The sequence below is a fragment of the Meles meles genome, chromosome 12 (genome assembly GCF_922984935.1).
Source record: "Meles meles chromosome 12, mMelMel3.1 paternal haplotype, whole genome shotgun sequence".
NCBI classification, from domain to species: Eukaryota; Metazoa; Chordata; class Mammalia; order Carnivora; family Mustelidae; genus Meles; species Meles meles.
The window spans coordinates 27062832-27087746 of record NC_060077.1 but is presented as its reverse complement, the minus strand read 5'-3'; the positions used below and the strand labels follow the sequence as shown (position 1 = coordinate 27087746).

The following is a 24915-nucleotide window of genomic DNA, read 5'->3' as shown; positions in this document are numbered from 1 at the left end:
TGTAATCAGAAAAAAAAAGGACAAACATGTTCAAAGTCAGGCACACCCAAGGTAGCTGGATGGAAAGCCAAAGTATGTTCTCTGACCTGAAGTCCTCAGAGCCGGCAGAACAGATATACTGATCTAAGTAATTCCACTTGTACTCCTCTAGCCGCTCATGGGAGAATTCCACCCAACAAGAGACGAACTCTGAGTCCGAGTGGGAAGGGCAGAGGCTGTAGGTATAGTGGATCTGGGCAGATTCATAAGGGTACCTGAAAAACAAAGGGCATGCCCAGAAGTCCAAAGGAAAATCACTACCCTTCCACCCCTTTCCATCTCAATACAGTTAGCACCATCCTTGGCATTCGATCCTCAAGTGTGGTAACCAACTCATCCCAGGGGGACTGGTAAAGGAAATTTCTCATTTCTTAAACTCTGTCATTCTTTTATCCTCCCATTCTTTATTTCTAATGGGCTTGCTAAGAATCAAGCTAAACATTACAAGCTGAGTCAAATCCCTTTTAGAGGCAGGTGAACTATAACAGTAAAATAACCCTAGAAAACAAAATAGTAATTCCAAGAACAGGAAAACCAACCACTCAACCTGTCTTGGTTTTAATAATGTGTCACAGAATTCACTAGGTGCACAGCAGGCATTATAAACAGAAGTTAGGATATGGACACAATTCAGGACAGTAGTGGAAAACCTGAAATTTCCAAGGACTCACTTGGGAAGGTAACGTGTCACTGTGATCATCTTATCCTTCAGCGTCACTTTGTGGAATGTTCTGCCCATACTCAGCCAGTACTGATCCTCCTCCTCAGGTCGGTTTCGGGACACAAGGCCTAATAGAGAGTGGGGGAAATCATTTCCTCTATCTGGCTGAGGATCATTCCTTTAACAGGCAATAACTTCTCTTCCATATACAGTCAGAAAAGGAGAAACAAAAGAAGCAACTCTTTCTCTTGAGGGACAGTTTCCTGGAAAAGACTTATTCTTGGTTTAAAAAAATAGAAAGTCCTGAAGTTGGCAGAATTTTCTGTTACTAAGCCAGCCAGCAGCAGACAGAGACCAGAAGTGCTGACAGCATCCAGAAGATGCACTCAAAGGTGAACAGCCTGACTCCTCAGCCTCTGAGAAGGAAAGTTCTGGATTAGATGTTAACGGGCCAAGAGTCAACTCCGGGACTGAAATGGAGCTCCACTCCACTCCAGCACAAGCTGCCACCCTGGCAGTTGAGGTCTTCATCCCCAGGGTGGCGGCCAACCTGGCGTCAGCTTCAGTGACTCCCACACCACACCAACCCTGCTTCAGTCTTAAAGGACTTTCTTCTCCAAACACTGGATCCTATTGCTTTTTCTCTGCCTTCTCTTCCTGAGCCACGATCAAGATCATATGGGTCATTTAAGGTCACTGTCAAATGCCACTTCCTCCAGAAAGCTAGCAGATTCCATCCGCTGTCTGAATTCTACCCTGGATGTGGCTCCCCATGTGGGTGTCTCACACCCTGCAAACTGGAAGTTCTACAAGGCCAGGGCCCAAATTTTGTTTGTCTTTAAATTTTCCAGAGCACCTGGCAAAGTGCCATGCCCGCAGCAGGTATTTGAAAAATATTAGTTGAACTGAGCTGGGCATCAGAAAGAGGGAAATTATGAGGAATCAAGAAAAATACGAGCTTTCAAAAGAGTAAAACTAGTGCCTCGATAGACAACAGAGCCAAGACAAGATTCCCATGATCTCGAGATTAAAGACTCCCCTTGTGTAGTTCTGAAGACAGGCACGCAGCGCAGGCAGCATGGGAATTGTTAGGACAAGAGAAGATAGCAAAGGCTGTGGAAAATTTTCTAGGTGATAACAGTGAGGGGCAGGCTGTCTAAAAGAGGTCAGGCTTTGACTCAGAGGGCCCTGGGTTAAACCCAGCACTTCCATTTGCCAGTGGTGTGACCTTGGATGTCAAGTCTCCAAGTCTCCCTTTCTGCAACTAGAAAGTGGGCTTGCATCTGACTTTAGTTCAGGTCATGATCTCAGGGTCCTGGGATCAAGCCCCACATTAAGCGGAGAGACTGCTTGTCCCTCTGCCCCTCCCCCCAACCACGCACTCTCTTTCTCCCTCTCTCTAATAAATAGAATCTTTAATAAAAAGGAAAGAAAGGAAAAGGAAGGAAGAAAAGAAGAAAGAGGCCTTGCCCCCCATCCCTGCATCCTTCTTTCTTGCAACCCCGCTTGCTGTCAGGAAGTCATGGAACAATGTTCATGAGCACCTAGCGCAGTACTGACCCCACTCTAAATTAGTTCCTGTTTTTATCCTGCACAGCACTCTTTACAACCTGTGATCAAATAAATACTTGTGGTTTATTAGTTCAACAACTGTCTCATCCAGCAGACAATAAACTTTGAGGACAGGGCTGTTCTGTTCACTACCGGAACAGCGTCCCTCTCATAACCAGTAGTCAACAAATCTTCAATCAGACACAATGTCACTTATAATTACTTTTCCAGTAATTATAACAACAATGATACCATTTCTGTTACTACAGAAATAAAAGGATTAAATTTATTGAAGGAGAAAAGTAGCCAGAAGGGTGAGTAGACTCTGGCTAACTAGCCATGACACAAGGTTCATTAATCAGCCAGAGCAGAACTGGATGCCAGAGGAATTATGAACCACTAAGGGACACTGATCAGCTACTCTAGAGAAAAGGAGGTAGGAAGGCTGGACAGGGCCATTAAATTCACACTAAATTCACCCTAAAGGTGAATTCATTCCACTATTCTTGGGATAAAGGACAAAATCACGTGGCTTTGTGAGGCCTGGGTCTCCTGATATGTCTAGATATATCTCTAGCTTACTTCCTGTGCTCCACCCCACCAGTCTTCGTTTTGGTGCCCAGAAAGTGTCACGGTGCCTCCCACCACTCGGCCTTTGCACATACTAATCCCTCTGCCTGTCATGCTCTTCCTACCTACTCCTGCCCACCACTCCCAAACTGCTTCTCTTCCTAGTAACTCCTGCACATAGTTTAGGTCTCACCTCAAACATCACCTCCTCAAGGAAGCCATCCCTGACCCTCCAGACCAGATTAAGTCCTGTATTAAATATACTAATAGCCCTTTGGTTTTTCCTTCACAATCTTTTTTTTTTTTTTTTTAAGTATTTTATTTATTTATTTGAAAGAGAGAGGGGTCACAAGTAGGCAGAGAGGCAGGCAGAAAGAGAGGGAGAAACAGGCTCCCCACCGAGCAGAGAGCCCGATGCGGGGCTTGATCCCAGGACCCTAAGACCATGACCTGAGCCGAGGGCAGAGGCTTAAACCACTGAGCCACCCAGGCGCCCCTTTCCTTCACAATCTTTATCACAATGAGGAATTATATTTCAAGTTTGACTAATGTTATTTTTCCTCACTGGGAATGTTATTTTCCTCACTGGGCTGTGAGTACAAGGACACCGTTGAATGAATGAATTGCCATTCATTCATTCATATATTTATTGACCCACATTGTTGTATACCAGGCACAGTCATTTCCATTGTAGAAGATAAAAACATGAAGATGAAAGAGTCCTGGCACTCAGGAAGATTACTATTCAGTGCAGTCTAGAACATGAAAAGAAGGCAACAAGTGATAAATATCATAATGGGTTTTCAAACAACATCCAGAGGGAGTCCAAAGCTTTATCATAAGCAACAACAACTGGTCCATTCAGGACCACCAAGCTCTCCATCACACTGCTTTGATCCTCTGGCCCGAAGCACTTTAATGGGGCCAAAGATGATCTGAGGCTTTGAACTGGGAGTTTAGGAGACCGCTACAAAAAGGAAGTGGGAGAGTAATAGATTGCTTTCTGATCCTAAGCACCCACACTTTATTCTCTCTACCTGACTTATTTTAGAAAAGCTCTCCAGAGCCTGGCTGAACCTCAACTGGCCTCACTGAGTCTCTGTCACTTATTAGTCTCTACCACTCACAGATGATCCATTATTGCTTCATCATGCAAAGCTTTAGTGACAAACAAGAGAAGATGCAGCCAGAACAGGGTGGGGGAGTATAAATTCCAGGTTTGAGTAACATCTGAGAACCTGCTGTATGTCTAGGACTTGTGCTAGAAATAAATATCGGGTCTAAAATATTCACAATGTACATTGATAATTCAGGCCTGGCTCAGCTGCCTGCTACTCCTAGGTGTTGCCAAGGCCAGGCTGTGACATTCCAGAACTGGGTCACACCCCTTCCTTAAAAGGAGAGCAGTAGACTAAGAGCTTTAAGATAAATCTGGGTGTAGCAGAGACTTTATTCTTCATGTAAAAGTAAAATTCAGAAAGAAAAAATTTTGTATTGAAAAGTAATTCTCCTGGACTTATCTATTCCCTACCATCTTGAGAACCTACTTACATGAATTTAGTAGAAAAGAAAAAAATCCAAGTCCAAGGAGAACAACTCACCTCGGCTATAGAGCGGGCTGCTGCTCAGTGGGGGTGGGACAGCGGGGTTGGGCTTCGGCGCCTTGGGCTGCACTATGATTTGGTAGCCCTGCATGAGACGCTGGCAGATGAACTCTTCAAACACCTGCTGGGCCGTCATCTGCACACCCTCCTCATCCCTCCTGAGAAAACAGACGGTTGTTCACATGGACATGCTTGGTCCAAGGCAAAGTGACACTCAGAGTCCACACTCCCATCCTCTGTTTTGCTTTGACTCCACAAGCCAGCCCTGATAAGCACTCCATGGTGGTTCATAAAACTAACAATCTATAAGTCAGTTTGGGGAGAAATGATCAGTTCGAAGAGGCAGAGTAAGAAGGTAGGGAATAGCTAACAGCCATTCCTAGAATAGCTCAGATAGCTAATCTTAGAAAAAAAAGATCCTATCTAGTGGGTCCAGAACAACTGCCACAGAAAAATGTGAGAAAGCACAGGAGGAGAAATGGTTAGAGAAGGCATGTCAACAGAACCCTAAAGAAAAAATGGACAGTTTTTGCTTCATTTAATTCTCTGAACAGAAATGGAAGACACAGGTTTGAGAATGCAGTGTTTGGACGCACATCTAAAACCCTCCTCTGACACCGACCTGTCGATATCTGCTTCTGGAAGGAGATCGTAACAGCCCTCCGTGTAGTCGTTCTGCAGGCCCTGGCGGTCGGGGAAGTAGTCGGTGGTGAGGGGGAGGCACGCCGGAGTAGTGAGAGATTTCCAGTCCACTCCAACTGTGCAACAGAAGCCTGGCACTACAGGGGGAGCAGACAGTGTCAGAACTGCCTCGTGTAACAGAGGAGAAAGGCACGTGTGGTCACCAGGGCAGGTGTGGGACATGGGCGGGGCAGGAGGGGGAGGTGTTCACAGTGAACAGTGATAAAATGGCCGGGAAAGGGGATGAAGAAGGAAGGGGGTGGGGGGGAGGGAGAAAGAGAGAAACAGAGTTTGTTAGACAATGCAGTGCACATGCTCATCCAATCCCATCATGCAAATGGGATTCACAGCTGGTACTCATTTTCTGCTGATCTTAAGCTACAGCCACAATGCCAGTGAGGTTACTGCAGGGCGGCGCAGGCAGAGTTACTTGTCGAAGCAAATCAACATTCCAAGAGTTCCAGCCAGAGCCTCTCTGGAGGACTACAGAGTGGCTGGTGGGGAAAGAAGAGCTCAGCCTGATTTGGGAGCGAAGAGCACATGGTAGCAGAATTGAGGAATACTTCCAGAATTGCAAAAGTAAGCCACAGATCCAAAAGGGTAGGAGAAGTCAAAGAAGGATGTCTGGGAAAGTTACAAGGCCAGGACTTCAAGAGACAGAGTTTAATGATCTAGAAAGGAAAGCTGCAATCAGCAGAGCGGGCTCAATCACATGGGTCTGCCCTGAATTGCCTGCTCTTTGGTTAAAGCAGGGTTTCCTCACCTTGGCACCACTGACATTTTGGACTGGGTAATCCCCTGTCGTGGGGGGCTGTGTTTTGTATTACAGGATGTTGGAAAGCATTCCTGGACTGTTCTTACTAGATGCCAGTGGCATCTCCTGGGTGTAAATACCAAGAATGTCCGCAGTTGTTGCCACATGTCCCCCTGGGGAGCAAAAATCCTTCCCTAGGTGAGAATCACTAAGTCAAGGAAATAGGGCAGTTATCTCTTTAAGTAATTTAAGCAAAGATTATTTTTCAAATCTCTAGGCAAGGGAGCAATAGGAAACAGAAACACTCCATGCCTTTCTTTGCCTCTGAGTCTCAAGCAAGGGACGCCTTCAACACTGTATCTTTTGCACAGTGCTAATGTGGCTCACAGCACAATACATACCTATTGTCTCATCAGCCCTCACATGGCCACCCTGGAGCAGGGACTGCAACATCATCAACCCCTTTAAACAAGCCAAGCCAAACCTCCCAGAGGTTACTCAATCAGAAGTTCTCTGCTTAGGGATCTTCCCACCATGCAGTGACAGAGACACACACACTACCCAATACAACAGAGTCCCACTTAAGCAGAGTTAAAGGACAAGAAGAGGACCCGTATACTAAGTCATAGTGGGAGACATGCCCCATGTAGCCACCACTGCCTTGGGAAAGATGATTTGACCTACAAGAGGCCTAACTCCATGGTCTACACAGGTCTGAGTATTTTTTGTTTATGTGTTTGAACTCTATGTTACTGTGGTAAGCTCACTTAACATGAGAACTCTCTTAACAAATGTTTAAATGTACAACACAATATTATTAACAAGGGCACAGTGCTGTACAGGTCTCCAGAATTTATTCATCGTGCGTAACTGGAACTTTACACCACTGATCAGCACCTCCCCATGTCTGCCTCTCCTCAAGCCCCTAGTAACCACCATTCCACACTCTCAATCTATGAGTCTGACTATACACAGGCCTCGTTAACTTATTAATACTTCAAGAATTGAAAACACAACCTAAAAGAGCCTAACTGATCGCCCCAGTTTCTCTAAATGGCAGATGAAGGGGTGAGCTTGTTCCTACTTCCTTTTTAGGACCAGGAGCAGAAGGAAGACACCAGATCAAAACCACTGCCAGAAGCATAAGACAATTGTATCTTCATGCCCTCTTAGATCATTCTGGCTCTCGTTAGCGTCCTATCCCTCAGGATAATGAACATCTTTCAGAAATATTTTCTGCTGGGCACACACCAAGACACAGAGAATTCAAATGCGTGGTCCTAAATCCCATGGTGAGAAAGCTCCTGATTCTTAGTTTAGTGGTGTTCTTTCCCTGGGAAAAGACTGTGGCCTCTTTTCTAACTCCAGCATCTTCAGGCCCTATAAAGAGGGCCTTTGAGGAGGACCCACATCAAAACCATTAACAATGATAAACATGAATTACAAAATCCAGTCCTAGGGTTGTACAGAAGAAACAGGCTCATCTATTCATTGCTGTAAGCTTTCTGGGAAATAATCAGCCTGCCAACTGTACTTTGGGGAAAATATATTCCAAAGATGTGAAGGGAAAGAAAAGCTATACCCACTGCATCATACATTACACCTGCATTCTACATTATTGCTAAGAAACTAGAAACCACCCAGATGGTCACCAATAATGAATGATTATTCAAACTGGGATGTAATGTGTTTGACACTGCTATTAAAAAGGAGCCTGAGGGGCACCTGGGTGGCTCAGTGGGTAAAGCCTCTGCCTTCGGCTCAGGTCATGATCCCAGGGTCCTGGGATCGAGCCCCACATCGGGCTCTCTGCTCCTCGGGGAGCCTGCTTCCTCCTCTCTCTCTGCCTGCCTCTCTGCCTAGTTGTGATTTCTCTCTGTCAAATAAATAAAATTTTTTTTTTAAAAGGGGGGGGCCTGAAGAGGGACGCCTGGGTGGATCAGTTGGTTAATCCACTGCCTTCGGCTCTGGTCGTGATCCCAGACCTGGGATCGAGTCCCACGTGGGGCTCCTTGCTCAGCCAATAGCCTGCTTCTCCCTCTGCCTGCTCTGCCTGCCTCTCCTCCTGCGTGTGCTTGCTCCCTCTCTCTCTCTCTGACAAAGAAATAAAATCTTCAAAAAAAATAAAATCTTCAAAAAAAGGGCGGTGAGGGGTGCTGAAGAAATAGCAAAAGGATTATTATGTTAATCATAAGCCAGGGGGAAAAGACTCAATAATATATCTCTACTGGTTATAGCTAAGTAAAATAAAGTCTATCAGGTGGCAGGATTTTTTTCTGGTACTTTGCTGTAACAGATATTGAGATGTGCTCTTCCTACACAGATGTTTCAACAGATAAAGATGATTTTTAAAAAATGCAACCCAGTCAAACAATTTCAACTACAGGTATGTAAACAATTCCAGTCCCTCTTATTCCTTTGCTCCCCAGAGGCATCACAGAGCCTTCAAGGCCTAAGGCCAGCTCTGAACCAGCATAAGGACCTCATGGGAATTCCGTTACCCTTCCCACAGCCCTGAATCACATTCCAGAACAGGTTATCTGGCCCCTCTCATTTTCCATTGAAGAGGCTGGAGAGTATTCCCTTACCACACTTGCCTTATGGTACCCCAGAGATGTGTAGACTGCCCACAGGGTTCCCCCTTGTTTCCTTATGCTCTGACCACCCCCACCCTGACCCCACCCTAATCAGCTGCCCCCTCTTACTTGGGTCTGGAGAGGTATAAACACTGTCCTCTAGGGAATCCTTATTCTGAGTCCTAGGATTCATACCTATGGAAAGATGAAAACAGGTTGTTTTAATAAGGCTCATTCTGCAGAAAAAAAGTTATGGCCAGTTATGGTTGAAAGAGCCCAAAATTATAGCTAAAAATAAAAATGTGAATCAAGTACAAGTTCTATGCTGAATATTTCAAATAGCACAAAGAGTCAATCCAAGAAAAATGAACAATCTAAAATTTGGGAATAAGCCAAAACTTTACTCTGAGGTTATCAATACCACTCTTTGCTCAATGACAGTTAGCATTCACATACATGTGCATGCACACACAGAGACACACACACGCACTGGCAAAAAGCAACCCACACCTATTTTAAGAAAATGGACACATTTCAGTCATCTCAACTAACTGGAAAAAACTTTAGCAAATACAAAATGACCCACTTAAAGTTCATTTCACTCATCAGTCATCCTTATCATCTGGATTTTTCTTCTCCAAATCTTGGTTTTCTGGAATATGACCTAGGACACATCAAAACTCACCACTTTAAGGAAAAACAATGATTTTCCCTATAGGTGGTCTGAAAGGAAAAACAGAAAGATTCTTTGAAATGCAACTTATTGCCTGAAAAGTAACAGAACTAATTTTAAAGTACATATCAATAAAGGTCACTTTCTAAATATGTATTTACTAGAAAATTATGATACTATAGAAAAGATTGAAAAAATCCTCACCCAACTGTCAACAGTGGCTATCTGCAAGAAAAAGGTGGAGGAGGTAGTGGGAGGTAAACCAGAACTCGTAGTTTTTATTCTAGATATTGTGTGTCATGTGACTCTTTTATAACAAGAATAAATATGTATAAATCCCTTGTGGAATCTTTGAAAAGACAAGCCACGACATGGGAGAGAGCATCTGCAAATCACTCACCTGGCAAAGGACCTGACCCTGAATACACAGAGACCTCAAAACTCAAGAACAAGAACAAAATAATCTGAAAAGAAATTGAGCCAAAGATTTGAAGACTTCACCAAGCATATACAGAAGGCAAAAAAGCACAGGAGAAGATGCTCAACATAAGCCACGAGAGAAATTACCTCTACAGACCTCTCACAATGTCTAGAATGACAAGTCATGCCAAGTGTGAATATGGATGTGGAGCCATGGAAAACCCTATACATTGATGGTAGGAATGCAGAATGGTGCACCACTTTGGGAAACAGTTGGTTTCTTTAAAAATTAAACAGACCAGGGGCGCCTGGGTCTGCCTTCGGCTCAGGTCATGATCCCAGGGTCCTGGGATCGAGCCCCGTGTCGGGCTCTCTGCTCAGCAGGGAGCCTGCTTCCCTCCTCTCTCTCTCTGCCTGACTCTCTGCCTACTTGTGATCTCTGTGAGACAAATAAATAAAAAATCTTAAAATAAAAAAAAAAATTAAGACAGACGGGGGCTCCTGGCTCACTCAGCTGGAGAAGCACACAACTCTTGATCTCAGGGTCCTCAGTCTGAGTCCCGTGTTGGGTGTAGAGATTACTAAAATAAATAAACTTTTAAAAAAAGTAAAATTAATCTCTCTGATATGAGGAATTTGAGGCAGGGTGGGAGGTTTGGGGGTAGGGAAGGAAAAAATGAAACAAGATGGGATCGGGACGGAGATAAACCATAAGAGACTCTTAGTCTCACAAAACAAACTGAGGGTTGCTGGGGGCAGTGGGGGGAGGGATAGGGTGGCTGGGTTATGGACATTGGGGAGGGTATGTGATATGGTGAGTGCTGTGAAATGTTGAAGCCTGACGATTCACAGACCTGAATCCCTGGGACAAATAATACATTATATGTTAATAAAAATAATTAACAAAAAAATAGAATGAATGAATGAATAAAGGAAATTTGGTAAATAAAAAAACAAGTAAAATTAATGGGGTGCCTGGATGACTCAGTCAGTTGAGTGCTGGACTCTTGAGTTTCAGTTCAGGTTGTGATTTCAGGGTTGTGAGATCAAGCCCCACATGAGGCTCCACACTCAGTGCAGAGGCAGCTTGAGATTCTTTTCCCCTCCTACTCCCTCCCCTTCTCCTCCTCCTGCTTGCAGGCACACACATGCTCTCTAAAGATAAATAAATAAAATATTTTAAAAATAATAATAATAAAAGTTAAAAAGATTTACCATCTGACCCAGCAATTCATGCCTAGGAAACTACTCAAGAGAAATAAAAACCAATGTTTACAAAAACCTGTTCTGTAAATGTTTATGGCGGCTTTATTCATAGTTGCCAAATATCTTGCAACTAGTGAAGGGATAAACAAATTAATACATTCATACAATGGAATGCAATTCAGCAATAAAAAGTAATGAACATTTAAAAACTTGGATGAATCTCAAATCATTATGCACTGAATAAAAGCAGCAAGGCTCAAAAAGCTACGTACTGTATGATTCCATGTGCATGACATGCTGGGACAAGACCAAACTAGAGGGACAGAGAACAGATCAGTGGGGTTGCCAGTGGACAGGAGGTGGGGTTGTATACAAAGGGGCCACACACAAAAGAATCGGAGGGGGTAATGGAAGTGTTCTGTATCTTGCTTGATGTGTTTGTTAGTAGTTTTATGACTGTATACATTTGTTAAAAACTCACAGAACTGTACACTAAAAAGAGTGAATTCTACTGTATGAATTTTAAAATTAGTACTTTCAAAAAATTTATTTGACAGTGTACACGACCAGGGGGAATGGCAGAGAGAGAGGGAGAAGCAGACTCCTGGGGCTCAATCCCAGGATCCTGGGATCATGATCTGAGCAGGAGACAGACACTTAACTGACTGAGCCACCCAGGCACCTCTAAAATTAAAAAATTTTTTTTTAATTTAGAAAGATGATGGCACTTGGCCAAAACAGTTTTAGGACTTTTTGGAACTACCTTCAGTAGATTTTTCTTTTTTTTTAATTACTAGGCATAAGAATAAGGAGATAAAACTTACTAAGTCAGATAAATTCAGTGTTTCATTTTACTCAAAGCCCTGCTATGAGGCAGGTATGAAGTAGGTACTATTCCTTTTGTATGGACAAACTGAAGCTCGGAGAAGAGAATTAACTTGGGGAAGATCACATGGTAAATAGGCGAAAGATGCATTTAGATTCTGTTCAACTCTACAGATGCTTCATTTCCTGACTCTCCATCTGGGGCACCAGTTTTCGGCTATTGAAAATGTTAGCTGTTCTTTGTCAACAGCCAAAAGCCATTTGAAGCTAAATTTTCTGAAAAAGCGATCTTGGCTGATAACATCCATCATCATGCAACACAAAGCACGGCTCTTAAAAAGCAAAGAGGTGGGGGCACCTGGGTGGCTCAGACAGCTAAATGTCTGCCTCTGGCTCAGGTTGTGATCCTAGGGTCCTGAGATCAAGCTCCAAGTTGGACTCCCTGCTCAGTGGGAAGCCTGCTTCTCCCTCTCCCTCTTCTCTTCCCCCTGCTCGTGTTCACTCTGTCTCTCAAATAAATAAATAAAATATTTTTTTTTAAAAAAGCCACAAAGTGGATTTTCTTGTTCAGCCTGCCTGAGAACTAGTATGAAGACAAGTGGTATAAAACCAGCCTCCTCAAAGTATTCTGAGCAATAGGAAATTATTAAATACATTACCTCACAGATTTAGATGCTAAATTTTTGTCATTAAAGCATCTTTTTTTTTTTTTTTTAAGAAAACCCAAATCCAGACTGGGTCTATGAGAACTGAAATTCTTACACTAATAAAGAAACAGTTCAACTTATAACTATGTGGGCAATTCTTTGAGGGCAAAGAGGCAAACCAATAGGGATTCTCAGAGCAGCTCTGGCTTCTAGGCCAAAAGTAGAACTGTGCCATCTCTAATGGACAAAAGCACATTTAAGGCCACAAGCCTTTTATGACACACACACACACACACACACACACACACACTTCACTTTTTAAAAAAGCAATGAAAAACATTAAAAGAAAGATATTTTGTGATCTTTTATGAGGCTCTTTATACACAGTTTTTTTGCAGTTCAAGCCCAATGAACTGTTGCTCCCACCAGCTCTGCCTTTAAGATTTTACTTTCAGTAAAATGGACTGGCTATTGGCATACGACAGCCTCACAACTTGAGGTGACCAAGGTGACACCTCATGGTCAGTTAGCTCTGCTCCAACCTAACATTTGTGAATGAGACCTTATTCTCAACATTCAAAGTCAAATATTCACTCACCTTGGGGAAACAATGCTGAAAATCGCCATCTTAGCTTTGTCTTTTGACATCTTTTCAAAGTCAAGAAATCTGAATTTGGTGGCATGTCGGTGGCTTAGTCAGTTGAGCATTCAACTCTTGATTTTGGCTCGGGTCATGATCTCAGGCTCGTGGGATACACCCCACGTTGGGCTTTACGCTCATCGGGGAGCCTGTTTAAGAGTCTCTCTCTCCCTCTCCGTCTGTCCCTCAGCCTACTCGTGGGCACACATATGCTTACTCTCGCTCTCTCAAAATTAAATAAATAAATCTTTAAAAAAGAAGAAGAAGAAGAAGTATGAACATATCCTTCACTTGCTAACCTCAGGCCAAAACGGATCATCAGTGTGGAGCCTTTGGAACTGGTCCCAGGTGACATCTAGAAACCTGTGTGTGGGGCTAGTCATTTGTCCTCTCTGGGGTACAGAGATGGAACTTACCCAGAAAAATCCCAACCTGGCCTGGGTGAATGACTCTGAGGGCCTTTCCTCCAGCCTCATTGTGCTACGACTTCCTCTTTACTTCAGCTATCAGGCTGCCACATGTACCTAATACTCAACACAAATACCAAGTTGCAGATCCTGAGTCCCAATACCACAGGGAAAGAAAGCATCGCATCCCGTTGTTTTCTTTTTCAAAATCATCTAGAGCACTTATCCCCAAGGAAGGGAATGACAATTACTGACAGTCTTATAAATGGGTGCCCGGTTAAAGAAACAAGAGGTATAGGGGCGCCTGGGTGGCTCAGTGGGTTAAAGCCTCTGCCTTCAGCTCAGGTCATGATCTCAGGGTCCTGGGATTGATCCCCTGCTCGGCGGGGAGCCTGCTTCCTCCTCTCTCTCTGCCTGCTTGTGATCTCTCTCTCTCTGTCAAATAAATAAATAAAATCTTAAAAAAAAAAAAAAAAAAAGAAAAGAAAAGAAACAAGAGGTATAAAAATGATCTCCCCAGGCTGCCTGGGTGGCTCTGTCAGTTAAGCATCTGTCTTTGGCTCAGGTCATGATCCCAGGGTCCTGGAATTAAGCCTCACAGTGGGCTCCCTGCTCAGCAGGGAGTCTGCTTCTACCCTTCCCTTTGCCCCGCCCCCCTGCTTATGCTCATTCACACTGTCTTGCTCTCTCTCTCAAATAAATAATATCTCAAAAAAAAAAAAAAAAAAAAAAGAAAGAAAAGAAAAGAAAAAGACTGTCTCCCCAAACTCATCAACCACCTGGTCCCTGCTGGGGAGTGTACAAGTGAAGTGTACAGGTATGAGCCCCAGCCAACAATGCTTGAAATGAAATTCTAAAGGGCCAGGAGGGAAACCCACAGAGGCACCACTCCTGTGAATCGTGACTTCCATATGAATCATGTCCAAAGGCAGGAGAAAATCTGAGTCACACTTGAGTGCCTGCAGATGGTGCAAACTGTCAAGCCCAGGAGGTAAAGGTGGGGTCACATATGAGGTTCTGTTTCTTTTCTACCTTTTAATGAATAAAAAGATAACTAGTTGTTTAGTTAGACCCCACTTTGTCCCCAAATGAGAACCTATTGTAACAATTTTGCCCTTAAGGAGCCCAATCTACCTTCGCTCCTTACAATAACCCTGTGAGACAGGCACGAAGGTGAAGATCTTTACGTCCATTATACAGATGATGAACCTGAGCATCAGCAAAGGCTAAACTCTAAAGACCATGAGGGACAGGGCTGGGGCACTCCTTCATCTATCATATCATAATGTAGCAGAGGTCACATGTTCAAACTGCACAGTAAACCACTAGGTCTAGCTCCCCACAAGAGGGCTTCCCTTTCATGGTTGTTATCTTGCACAAAACTGCTTCAAACGAATTGCAAATGAATGGCGAGCCAGAGCTCCCTGAGGTGAAGAGAACTGGTGCCTTAATTATTTTGTTTCTTCTCAGGCCTTAGCACAGTGCCTACAGTTCAATAAACATTTCTGGAATAGGTAAGAGTATAGTGGGTTTTGAGAAAGCAAACCAAATTCCAGGAAGATTGAGGATGGCTTGAAAGTCACTTCAAAAACAAGCAAGGCAGGGGCGCCTGGGTGGCTCAGTGGGTTAAGCCACTGCCTTCAGCTCAGGTCATATCTCAGGGTCCTGGGATCGAGTACCGCATCGGGCTCTCTTTCTATCTCTCTGCCTGCCTCTCTGCCTAGTTGTGATTTCTCTCTGTCAAATAAATAAATAAAATCTTTAAAAAAAAAAAAAACAACAAGCAAGGCAGAAAAACACTATCTAAGCCTTTGATAAAAGGCATCCAGTTCACTGTTCAATAAGGTTGTAAGACAGGAAAGAAAAGCACTCTCCAGTAGAGGAAAAGCTAACCTCAGAAAGCTTTTAATATTCATTCAACTACCTGATATGTGCCAGGGACTGTTTTAAGTTCTAAAGATACAGCCATGAGGGAAACAATCCTTGCCTTCTTGGAGCTTACAATAAAAAATACAAAATTAAAAGATCTAGTATAACAGGTGGTATTCTAGAGAAATAATAGGCATGGAAGATGGATGGGGAGTGCCAGGGTAGAGAGAGGCAATTTGGGTAAGACCTAATGGAAGGAATACAAAAAGCTGTGGGTAGGGTGGCCATATCATTTATCATCCAATCCAGGACACCTTCAAGAGTGAAAGGAGACACTATTAATAATTATACAGGACAGTGAATTCAAACCAGGACTGTCCTGGGCAAACTGAGACATGCAGACCTTTCCCATAAAGTTCTTCAGTGTGACAGCAGAGCACAGGAATGAGCAAGAGTGTGCCTCAGATGCAGAGTGTGCCTCATACATTTGGGAAACCACTTCACTGAAGTGCAAGGGGAAATGAGGAGATGAGGTCTGAGAGTAAAAAAGGGGTCACAAGAGGCAGGGGGCTCTGTTGGCTACCATAACACCCTTGGCTTTTAATCTGAGTGCACTGGGAAGCCCCAGGGGGTTTTGTGCACAGAAGTTTCGTGATCTAACTTCTATTTTCAGAGGGTCACTCAGAATTGCTGTGCTGGAAATAAACTACATGAAAGGACAAAAGGAGGAAGCTGAGAGACCAGTTAGTGGGATACTGCAACAGTCAAGCAAAATATGAAGGTACCTTGGACAGGGCTGGGACTGGTGGCAGTGATACCATATGGAAAGATTCAAGATATATCCTGATACGTCTGACATTAATTGGTTATTATACATGGTAATAAAAATTAGAATAATTTTTACCTAATCCTTTCTGTGGCTGGCTGACATAATTGATCAGGAAGCACAAGATCAAAGATGGGAATTCAATTCCTATGGGAGCCCAATCCTTCAGTCTACCTCCTAATGACGTCTTGCCTCTTTGAAAACACATGCTACCAGTCATAAACAGACCAGGCAAAGGTAAGGATGCTCCTACTTAACGTTCTCACCCTGACTAGAAAAAGACTCTAAGGAGCCCACACCTTCTCTAAGAAGCTACACACTCTAGAACATATTTATGTAATTGCACACTTGCACACCAATTAAAGAGAATAATTTCATGGGCTGTTCAAATGCTTCTCACATATGGCAGCTTGATCATGGAAGCACAAATTCATTTGTCAATAAATGTGCTAAACACTGTGAGGAGAAGATGAATAAAGATAAGTTCTCTCAGTCTAGTGCAGAGACAGACATAGAAACAAACAGCGGGATCATGATATGCCAAGTAGTACAATTGCGTTATGCATATGGAGCTCTGTGGAAACATGTCTACCATCTCCTGGGAAGGCCTGGGGATGACAGCGAAGCTTCAAAGAGAAGGTATTGTTGGGCTTGAATCATAAAGACTGAGCTCATGTCCGCCAGGGAGAATGAGGGCTGAAGACAGAGGAAAAGCATTCTGCAGGCAGACTAGTCCATGCAAAGGATTAAGAGGACTAGGATCTTTGGAGGAGCCATAAGCAATGGCTGGAATATAACATATGCACATCTCATAACATACCTGATAATGGCAGCTCTCATTCACTGAGCATGCCCCATGCTTGCCAGGTGCTATTCCAAGCACCTTACATGGATTATCACACTGAATGATACAGATCAAAGTGAGACACATGGAGGTTACCTGGCCTGAGGGCCTCATTGCCCATTAGAAGTGGAGTCAGGACTCACATCAGAAGAGTCGACAGCCTGAGTTCTTTCTCCATGCAGTGATGTGCAGAAGTGGTGACAAATGAGGACACAAGGCAGGCAGGAGACAGGTAATGACCAGCATTACAGGCCATGAACCATGGGAGGGTTTTATGCATGGGAAGGGGTGCCTGATCAGATTTGCATTTGGAACTATGTCCTTGGTCACAGCACGGAAGATGAATCAGAGGGGACAGGAACAGGATCAGGAAGATCACTTAGAAGGCTGCTATCATAATCCTGGCCAGAAATGGCAGGGGTCATTTCTGAACCAAAGCAGTGGCAGTTGAGAATGGAGGAGAGGGGCCAGAGTCAGAAGAAGGAGGGAACAGAAGAGGGAGAGGGGGTAGGAGAACCACAAGACATAATTTGTGTTGTCAGTACACTAAGGATGAGGTACTCGGGAGTCATCCAAGCAGAGAGGCCCATCAGGTGCCTGGATGTATGGTGCAAGCATGACGGGTGTCATTAGAGGATCTTCTACAACCATCCCCAAATAAGGATTCTTTGAAACTTCCTTTTTTCCTCAAAGTAGATTTCAAATTTCCAAAAGATTCATCTTCTGAGAAATCATCTGGTCTACCTTTTCTATCCCAGGCCCAGAACCTCTCCAAGACTAGTCAGGGTAAATTTTGGTGCTGTTGCTGTTGGAACCCAGAATCCCCTTGCTTCAGGTCACCAGTAAAACTAGGTCAAACTGTAGTCCCGTGAGCCCTAGAGCAGTCCTCATTGGTACAACCCACTCCAAACAGCCTGGGAAGTTCAAAGTCTAGGTTCCTATAAAATGGCCCCTTGGCTTAGCAAAATGGAAAGGTTGCCTTTATGATGTTCTGAAGGCACTTTACAGGAGTCTGGTAGCCCAGTGACATTTTCAGAACCTTGAGTGCAGGCATAAAAAATATCTTATCCCCAAACTGTTATTCAGTTCATTTTCTCATTTAAAGAGAAAGAATAAAAGAGAGAGAGAGAGAGAGAAGAAAGGAAGGAGGGAAGAAGGGAAGAAAATGAATTAATTAAAATCCTTTAGGGATTCATTTACTTCCAACTGCTTTTCAATGCTTAGCCACAGACCTCTAGAAATATTGTTGGATGAAGCAACCAAAGAATGGAAATAACACTTCATACAACCAATCTCATACAACTTCACTTTCACTATACCTTCTTTAAGCTAAGTTATAGAAATGCAGTTAGTTACAGAAAACTAAGAGCAGCCCATTTCCACCCTGCCCCCCAAGTTTTAATGTTTTTCACACTCATGTTGAACAACAGCTGTCCTGTGAGGTTTTCCAAAATCTGTGCTCACCCATCCCAACTCCTACTCCCCTACATCCTAATGGTACTCTGAAAATTGTGGTCGAAATGACAAACAGCAGTCTGAGTCAGGATACCTGGCCACGGGCTTGAGAGATTCATGTAGTATCTGTACACCTCTGGGCATTAAGTTGCCCCATGTGCAAAAAATATTTAATAGCACATGTCCTCCTAGGATGACTGCATGACAGGGGAGATATACAAGTGCTTCCGGAAATCATATAACCTGTATAAGTTTATCCTCTCCCCCACTTCCACCTAGAACTCTCACCTGCTAACTCTCTAGGTAACCAAACTCTTTGCCTTCAACTCTGAGGTGCTTGCCCACTTCTTGAAGCAAAAATGCCATCCTTCTCTTTTCTGATTGCACAACTAGAATCACACTGTTTCACTTTGGGCCTCTTCTGATTATTTTTATGCTGCTGAGTGAGGCCCCTACTCCCAGATCTGGAAGCTCCTTGAGAGCAGAGGCTACTCCTGCTGTCCCTGGTGTTACCCTCCACACCAAGCTCATATGCAGCCCTTGGTCACGACTCACTGACAGGCCAATGATGAATGCACCTTGACCAATGTGTTCTTGGCTCAAAATGTAACGTGCGGCCTATTTCTAATTCCATGCATTATACAGCACTGCTTCTAAATAGGTGACCCAAAATCGTGGCTGAAATGATCCCAAAATAGACTTGGCCCTGCTTCTCTGGTTCCCCGTGTCTTTTCTAGATGTGAGCCTGCAACTCTGAGCATCCCAAGTTACCTCTTGGATTGGTTACCTGCACCACTGTTGCTAAGCAGACTGACAGAAAGCTCTTCTGTTCCACTGAAGTTCAAGAAGGACATGCTGTCACCAGGCTGACGAGAAGTGCTGTGCCTGCAGAGAACAGAGCCCAGCCACCTGGCTTAATGCAGACCATCACCTCTTTCATCCTGCTTACCCTGTATCCCGGGAGTTTTCATCAAAAACAGCTCTGAATATCTGGCCACATGGGCTGGCAACAACTGGGAGCCATATCACAGGCTACCAGGCTGCCGTGCTCGGTATGTGGGCCAGCTCTGGCCTCCCCTCCACCTGGCTTAATGCAGACCATCACCTCTTTCATCCTGCTTACCCTGTATCCCGGGAGTTTTCATCAAAAACAGCTCTGAATATCTGGCCACATGGGCTGGCAACAACTGGGAGCCATATCACAGGCTACCAGGCTGCCGTGCTCGGTATGTGGGCCAGCTCTGGCCTCCCCTGTGGCCTATTTGTCCTGCCCTTGCCCCCTCAAAACTACTCTCCCACTGCCATGCAGAGAAGCCCGCCCTTTCTTGTCCTCAGCCTTCCCCTGCTCACATGGACAGGAGGATGTGAGGTGACTGAAAGGAGGTACCAACATAAGCTGATAAAGAGGGTCAGGCCCTGCCCTATCTCATCCAACCAATGGCATGTTGAGGTGATTGAAAAGGGGGCCGAAGCCTGCCCTTTGCCAAGTGTCTCCTAAAGCATCACAGGAACAGTGAGGCTGGAGGTCACCCTAGCTCATGTTTGTCAAGGCTTAACAGACTTTATTCCTGCACTGACTCTCTTGGCTGCCTTGTACCGCATTCATAGCCCAGGTTCGGAAGAGTTGTCTCTATAAATGCAGGCCTTGATTTCCACTGCTTTTAGCATAAACAACTTCTAAAATCAACAGTGGAATTTCTCAGTGACCAAAACGACAAAAGTCATAGACAGACTGCCTGAAATACGCAGCATGAACCACCTGCCTCAGCGCTCGGTCTCACCCTTGGCTAAGGTTTAGACGAAGCTCATGTTTGAGGTTTACAAAGTATGCTTTGAATGAAAGCTACAGCAGGGCCTGGGTAACATGTGTGGCAACAGTGTCAGGCTATTTGCTTTGCACTTGGCCCGGTGAAAGGAATGGCACTGACAAAGGGAAGGCTTGATCTCATCCTGCCCCTTCAAGTCAAGGAAACATAACATTTGGTCAGCAGACTGTTCAGCCATGGTCCTGGGTGTTGGGGAGTTTCTCAAGGTACCTTCTGGAGCCCTACGCACATCCTCACCTTCCAGCTGCTTCATGATACGCTAACTCCAGCAGCTCTGCAGAGGAGTGAGTTGGATCCCTCTGCCCGCTGCCCTGCAGCTCCGCCATATTCTGCCGGGTCTGGTGATGGATCTGGATGGCCTCTCCGGATGGTCCTACCCAGACAAAGATCCACTGAGCATCATTCCCACCCAACAGCCAGTGCTTTGTACTTAGCTTGATTCTTCCTTCTTGCCAGCTGCTGGGACATGGGTGCTGGGAAAGACCGTCAAGAGAGCACACCAAGGGGAACATTACACACATGACCCTCCAGCTTCCCAAAGGGACATCTCCTCTTCTGAGCAGGACTCATCCTCCTGTGGGGCCTCACACTTGTCATCCTGTTCAGCCTCAGTCTCATGCATATCAAGCTCAGACACCATGGAGAAACACTGACATATAGGAGTAGAGGGCCCCTCCCAGGAGGGCTAACACAAACTAAACAAGGAACACAACAAGTGAAATGCCAATGACTCTGTTAACACATAAGGCAGTGACAACTGTAACTCTAAGCAGCAGAGGATGAACAAGTGCAGAAAAGACATCGGTGGGCGGAAGAGAAATCACCATGAGTGAAATCTACTAAAAAATGCTTCCTGGGGAAGGAGAAGCTTCAGAGGTGAGTGTTCAGCAAGGTTAGCAGGAACTGGAGGAAAGGGTGCGTACTTGGGCAGAAGAAACAATGTGTATGAAATCGCAAATGTGGAGGAGCCAAAAGACAAGCAGGAGACCACCAGATGGGCTTGGGGAAGAACAGAACCTCTGAGGATGGGAGCAAGGAGACCCCAAGTTGGGGAGTCGGGCAAAGGAGAGCCTCAGCTATGAGCAGGCTGGGCGGGCAGAAGGAGGAAACAGAGGAAGCGGGGCCAGACAGTCCTGTTTTAGGAAAGTGTACCTGACGGTTTGGAGCGAGAAGAGCTAGAGGTCACACAAGAAACATCAACAGTTCTCGTAAGAGAATTTGAAGGGAGCCCACGGGGATAACAATGTAGGGAAAGAGACATCGGAAAGAAACAAATCATGCGACTGATTATGGCAGGGAGAAGCGGGGCAAAGAGGAGTTTGGGAGTGACCCCCCATTACAGCCCAAACAACCAGATTCATTTCTCACTTATTCAACTTTTAACACTAAAAGCAAGTGGAAGAGGAAATAACTAGACATGTGCAGGCATTCAGCAGGATCGCTTCCATGAAAAAACCCTGGAGTTTAATGCATCTGTTCCCTCCCAGCCCAGTCAGAGCCCATTAAGCTGAAGTTTAATTTTAGCCACAGCTTTATAAAATCTTACTGTCATCCTCTGTAGGAGAGAACCCAGATCAAAGAGGACAGGCTAGGAAAAACAGTGAATTTGAAGAAAAAAAATTTTCTTAAGTTTTGATTGCTTTTGAACTTAATTTAAATGGAATCATACAGAATGTACTTCTTTATGTCAGGTTTCTTTCATTATGTTTGTAAATTTAAACATAGGTTTGTATATGGTTGTAGTTCAATTTTATTTCTGTATAGCATCTCATTATAAAAAATAGAACTCACTTATTTTACACACTTTTTTTTTACTTATTTGAACTAAAAAAAAAAACCCAAAGAAACCAAAAAAACAAACAAACAAACAAAAAGGTACACCCATTTCTCAAAAAATGTCCTGTTTTGTTTTTTTTCAGTTGTCAGAGACCCCTGAGAGAACACAGAGTAACATAACTTCTGTGTAAGCAAGACAATAATATCACTATCCAGAGAGAGAGCTAGGAGAGGAAGGAATGAACAAGAATGAGGGGCAATCGTCTTAAGAAAGAAGGCGGGTGACAAAGTACAGTCCTTTGCAAACAAAAATGAGAAGCCCTTAGGTTTACAAAGCTCGGTCGTTACAAGGCCCTTTCCAAGTGTACCCTCAAGAATTCTCACAAGAACCCTGGGGTAGGCAGAATAGCCATGGTTATCCACATCTCATGCGTGGGGCACCAGAGGTATAGAGAAGTTGAAATACTTGACCAAGCCACATGGTTGGTTAGTGACAAGGACCAGGACCAGCAGCTCCCAGCCTAGGCTCTTTCCCGAGCAACCAACTTACCCACAGGAAAAGTGTGCATCCAGCGCCTTCTGTTGGAGGTGAGCTTCATGGGCATTCGTGAGGGGGCAAAGGGGTTAATGAGTGCCCGCTGGGGTGTGTATCCCCCAGGTCGAACATGCAGCATGGATTCTGCACTGCCTACGTGGAACCTCCCCGGTGCGCTAGAGTCTCGCTGTGGTGGCTCCATCATGTTCTCCAGGATATCTGTCAGTGATGGTGGGGGCACAAAGAGAAACCACAGATCATGGTGAAACCAGGAATGGGCAGGCAATCAGTCAAGCTGACCAGAATCTTGGATATCATACATGTTAGGGAGTGAGAGAAACATGTAAAATCACTGGACTATAACGAAATGAAACATTTGATTCGCTTTTTAAAACCCGAGAGAGGGGCACCTGGGTGGCTCAGTCACTTAAGGGGTCTGACTCTTGATTTCAGCTCAGGTCATGACCCTAGGGTCCTGAGAGTCAAGCCCTGTGTGGGGCAATTCTTTCTCCCTCTCCCATTGCCCCTCCCCCATGCTTTCTCAATAAATAAATACCTAAAAGAAGGGCATTCTGGTTCCTAAATTACTGGCCCAATGAAGTCACACCACAACCTGATGGGGAGGACCACACACATCTGCGGAAGACCTTATACTTTGAGCTGAATGCAACAATTCCCTGGGAGATAGGGTGAGTATATTCTATATGGAATGAACAATAAAAATAGATATTTGAGGGGCGCCTGGATGGCTCAGTCTGTTAAGCGTCTGCCTTCAGCTCAGGTCATGATCCCAGAGTCCTGGGATCAAGCCCCGCATCGGGCTCCCTACTTGGCAGGAAGCCTGCTTCTTCCTCTCTTCAGCCTCTCCCTCTCTTCTCCCTCTTCAGCCTACTCCCCCTGCTTGTGTTCCCTCTCTCGCTGTATGTCCCTCTGTCAAATAAATAAAATCTTTAAAAAAATAAAAATATAAATAGATATTTGGTGCCTAGAAGGACAGATCCTGGCAGAGATAGCAAATGTGTAGGCGCACGAGACTACAGCCCCTTTGTGCTGGGGCAAAATAACTTCATTCCACCCCTTGCACTGTTGGTAGGAATGTAAACTGGTGCAGTCACTGTGGAGAAGAGTAAGGAGGTTCCTCAAAAAAGTAAAAATAGAATTACCCTATGATATAGTAAACACACTACCAGGTATTTACCCAAAGAATACAAAAACACTAATTCAAAGGGATATATGCACCCCTATGTTTATAGCAGGATTACTTACAATAGCCAAATTATGGAAGCAGCCCAAGCATCCATCAATACATGAATGGAAAAAGATGTGGTATATAAATACAATGATAAATTATTCAGCCATGACAAAGAATGAAAACTTGCCATTTGCAATGACGTGAGTGGAGTCAGAGAGTATTACACTAAGCAAAATGTAAAACAAATGAGCAAAGGAGAATAGAGAAAGAGGGACAAACCAAGAAACAGACTCTTAACTATAGAGAACAAACTGATAGTTACCAGAGGGGAGGTGGATGGAGGCATTGGGATTAAGGAGTATACTTGTTGATGATGTACAGAATTGTTAAATCACTCTATTGTATACCTGAAACTAATATAACACTGTATGTTAACTATACTGGAAAATATAAAATAAAAATAAATAAAATAAAATAAAAAACTTTGTTTTAGCCAAGAGAACACAGGTAGAAGTGAAATGCTCCAATTGAAGGCCTAGACCACAAATATCTCCACTCATAATTATCCCTTCTCTTTTCCCCTACTGTGCCAACTTTGAAGACCAGTGCTAATGATCATGGCATCCCAGGATGGAAGGATCCTGGGGCCCTAATGATTGGGTGGATCAGAACCTCTTCCTTCTGACTCAGTGACCAGGACATAAGAAAGCAATCAAATGCCACCATGTTTTAAAAAAAAAAAATTCTTGGGAGAAAAGAAATGGATGCATCCAGTGCTGACCTGACAAAGAAGTTGCATGATATTTAGACTCAACCTGTCCCCCATCCAATGGCAGACAGGTGCCTATTACAGAGATGGAGGCTACATAACCTAAGTGGATCAGAGAGTTAAAACCCACAACCAGCATCCCTGGTGTGCATCCCATGTTCACTAAGCAATCACCCACGTTAGCAAGGGTATCCAATAGATGCAAATTCCATGGCATCAAGGAATCTGTCTTGTCCACCAATATTTAGCCAATGCCTACCAAAGAACCTGGTATACAGGAATAGTTAATTCCTCAAAGCTGATGTGCATGCAAGAGAACATTCAGATCTCCGTGAAAGCTATATTTTTCACTGTTAGTTAATAAACCGATGATCTGGTTTACCAAGTAAAGAAGAATATGGTCTAGTTAGTTGTCATGAAAGTAAAAGGAGAAAACCCAATTTTTTAAAAAGGTAAATTCATGCTTTGAAAAGGATGAGAAATATGACTAAGGGATAAAATGGGTCAAAAATACATATAGAGGAATGGGGAAATGTTTTTTATGTTTTGTTGGGTAGGTAAATAAATAA

At 44.1% G+C, this 24915-nt stretch overlaps 1 protein-coding gene across 12 annotated transcripts in view; it reads right to left on the bottom strand.

The window, feature by feature from the left end:
• Window positions 1–24915, bottom strand: part of DEPDC5 (DEP domain containing 5, GATOR1 subcomplex subunit) — a 135161-nt gene that overhangs the window by 45494 nt on the left and 64752 nt on the right. For 3 of the 12 annotated variants that reach the window (XM_046025268.1, XM_046025270.1, XM_046025277.1), the window contains exons 22-29: window positions 22401–22604; window positions 20312–20447; window positions 19036–19133; window positions 8566–8631; window positions 5048–5231; window positions 4423–4583; window positions 711–828; window positions 87–254 (exon numbers count right to left, since the gene is read on the bottom strand). In XM_046025268.1, coding sequence (XP_045881224.1) covers window positions 87–254; window positions 711–828; window positions 4423–4583; window positions 5048–5231; window positions 8566–8631; window positions 19036–19133; window positions 20312–20447; window positions 22401–22604 — 1135 coding nt within the window. Of the gene's footprint in view, window positions 1–86; window positions 255–710; window positions 829–4422; window positions 4584–5047; window positions 5232–8565; window positions 8632–19035; window positions 19134–20311; window positions 20448–22400; window positions 22605–24915 lie in introns of those variants that run through there. The other 9 variants (XM_046025269.1, XM_046025271.1, XM_046025272.1 and 6 more) reach the window with 7 other exon arrangements.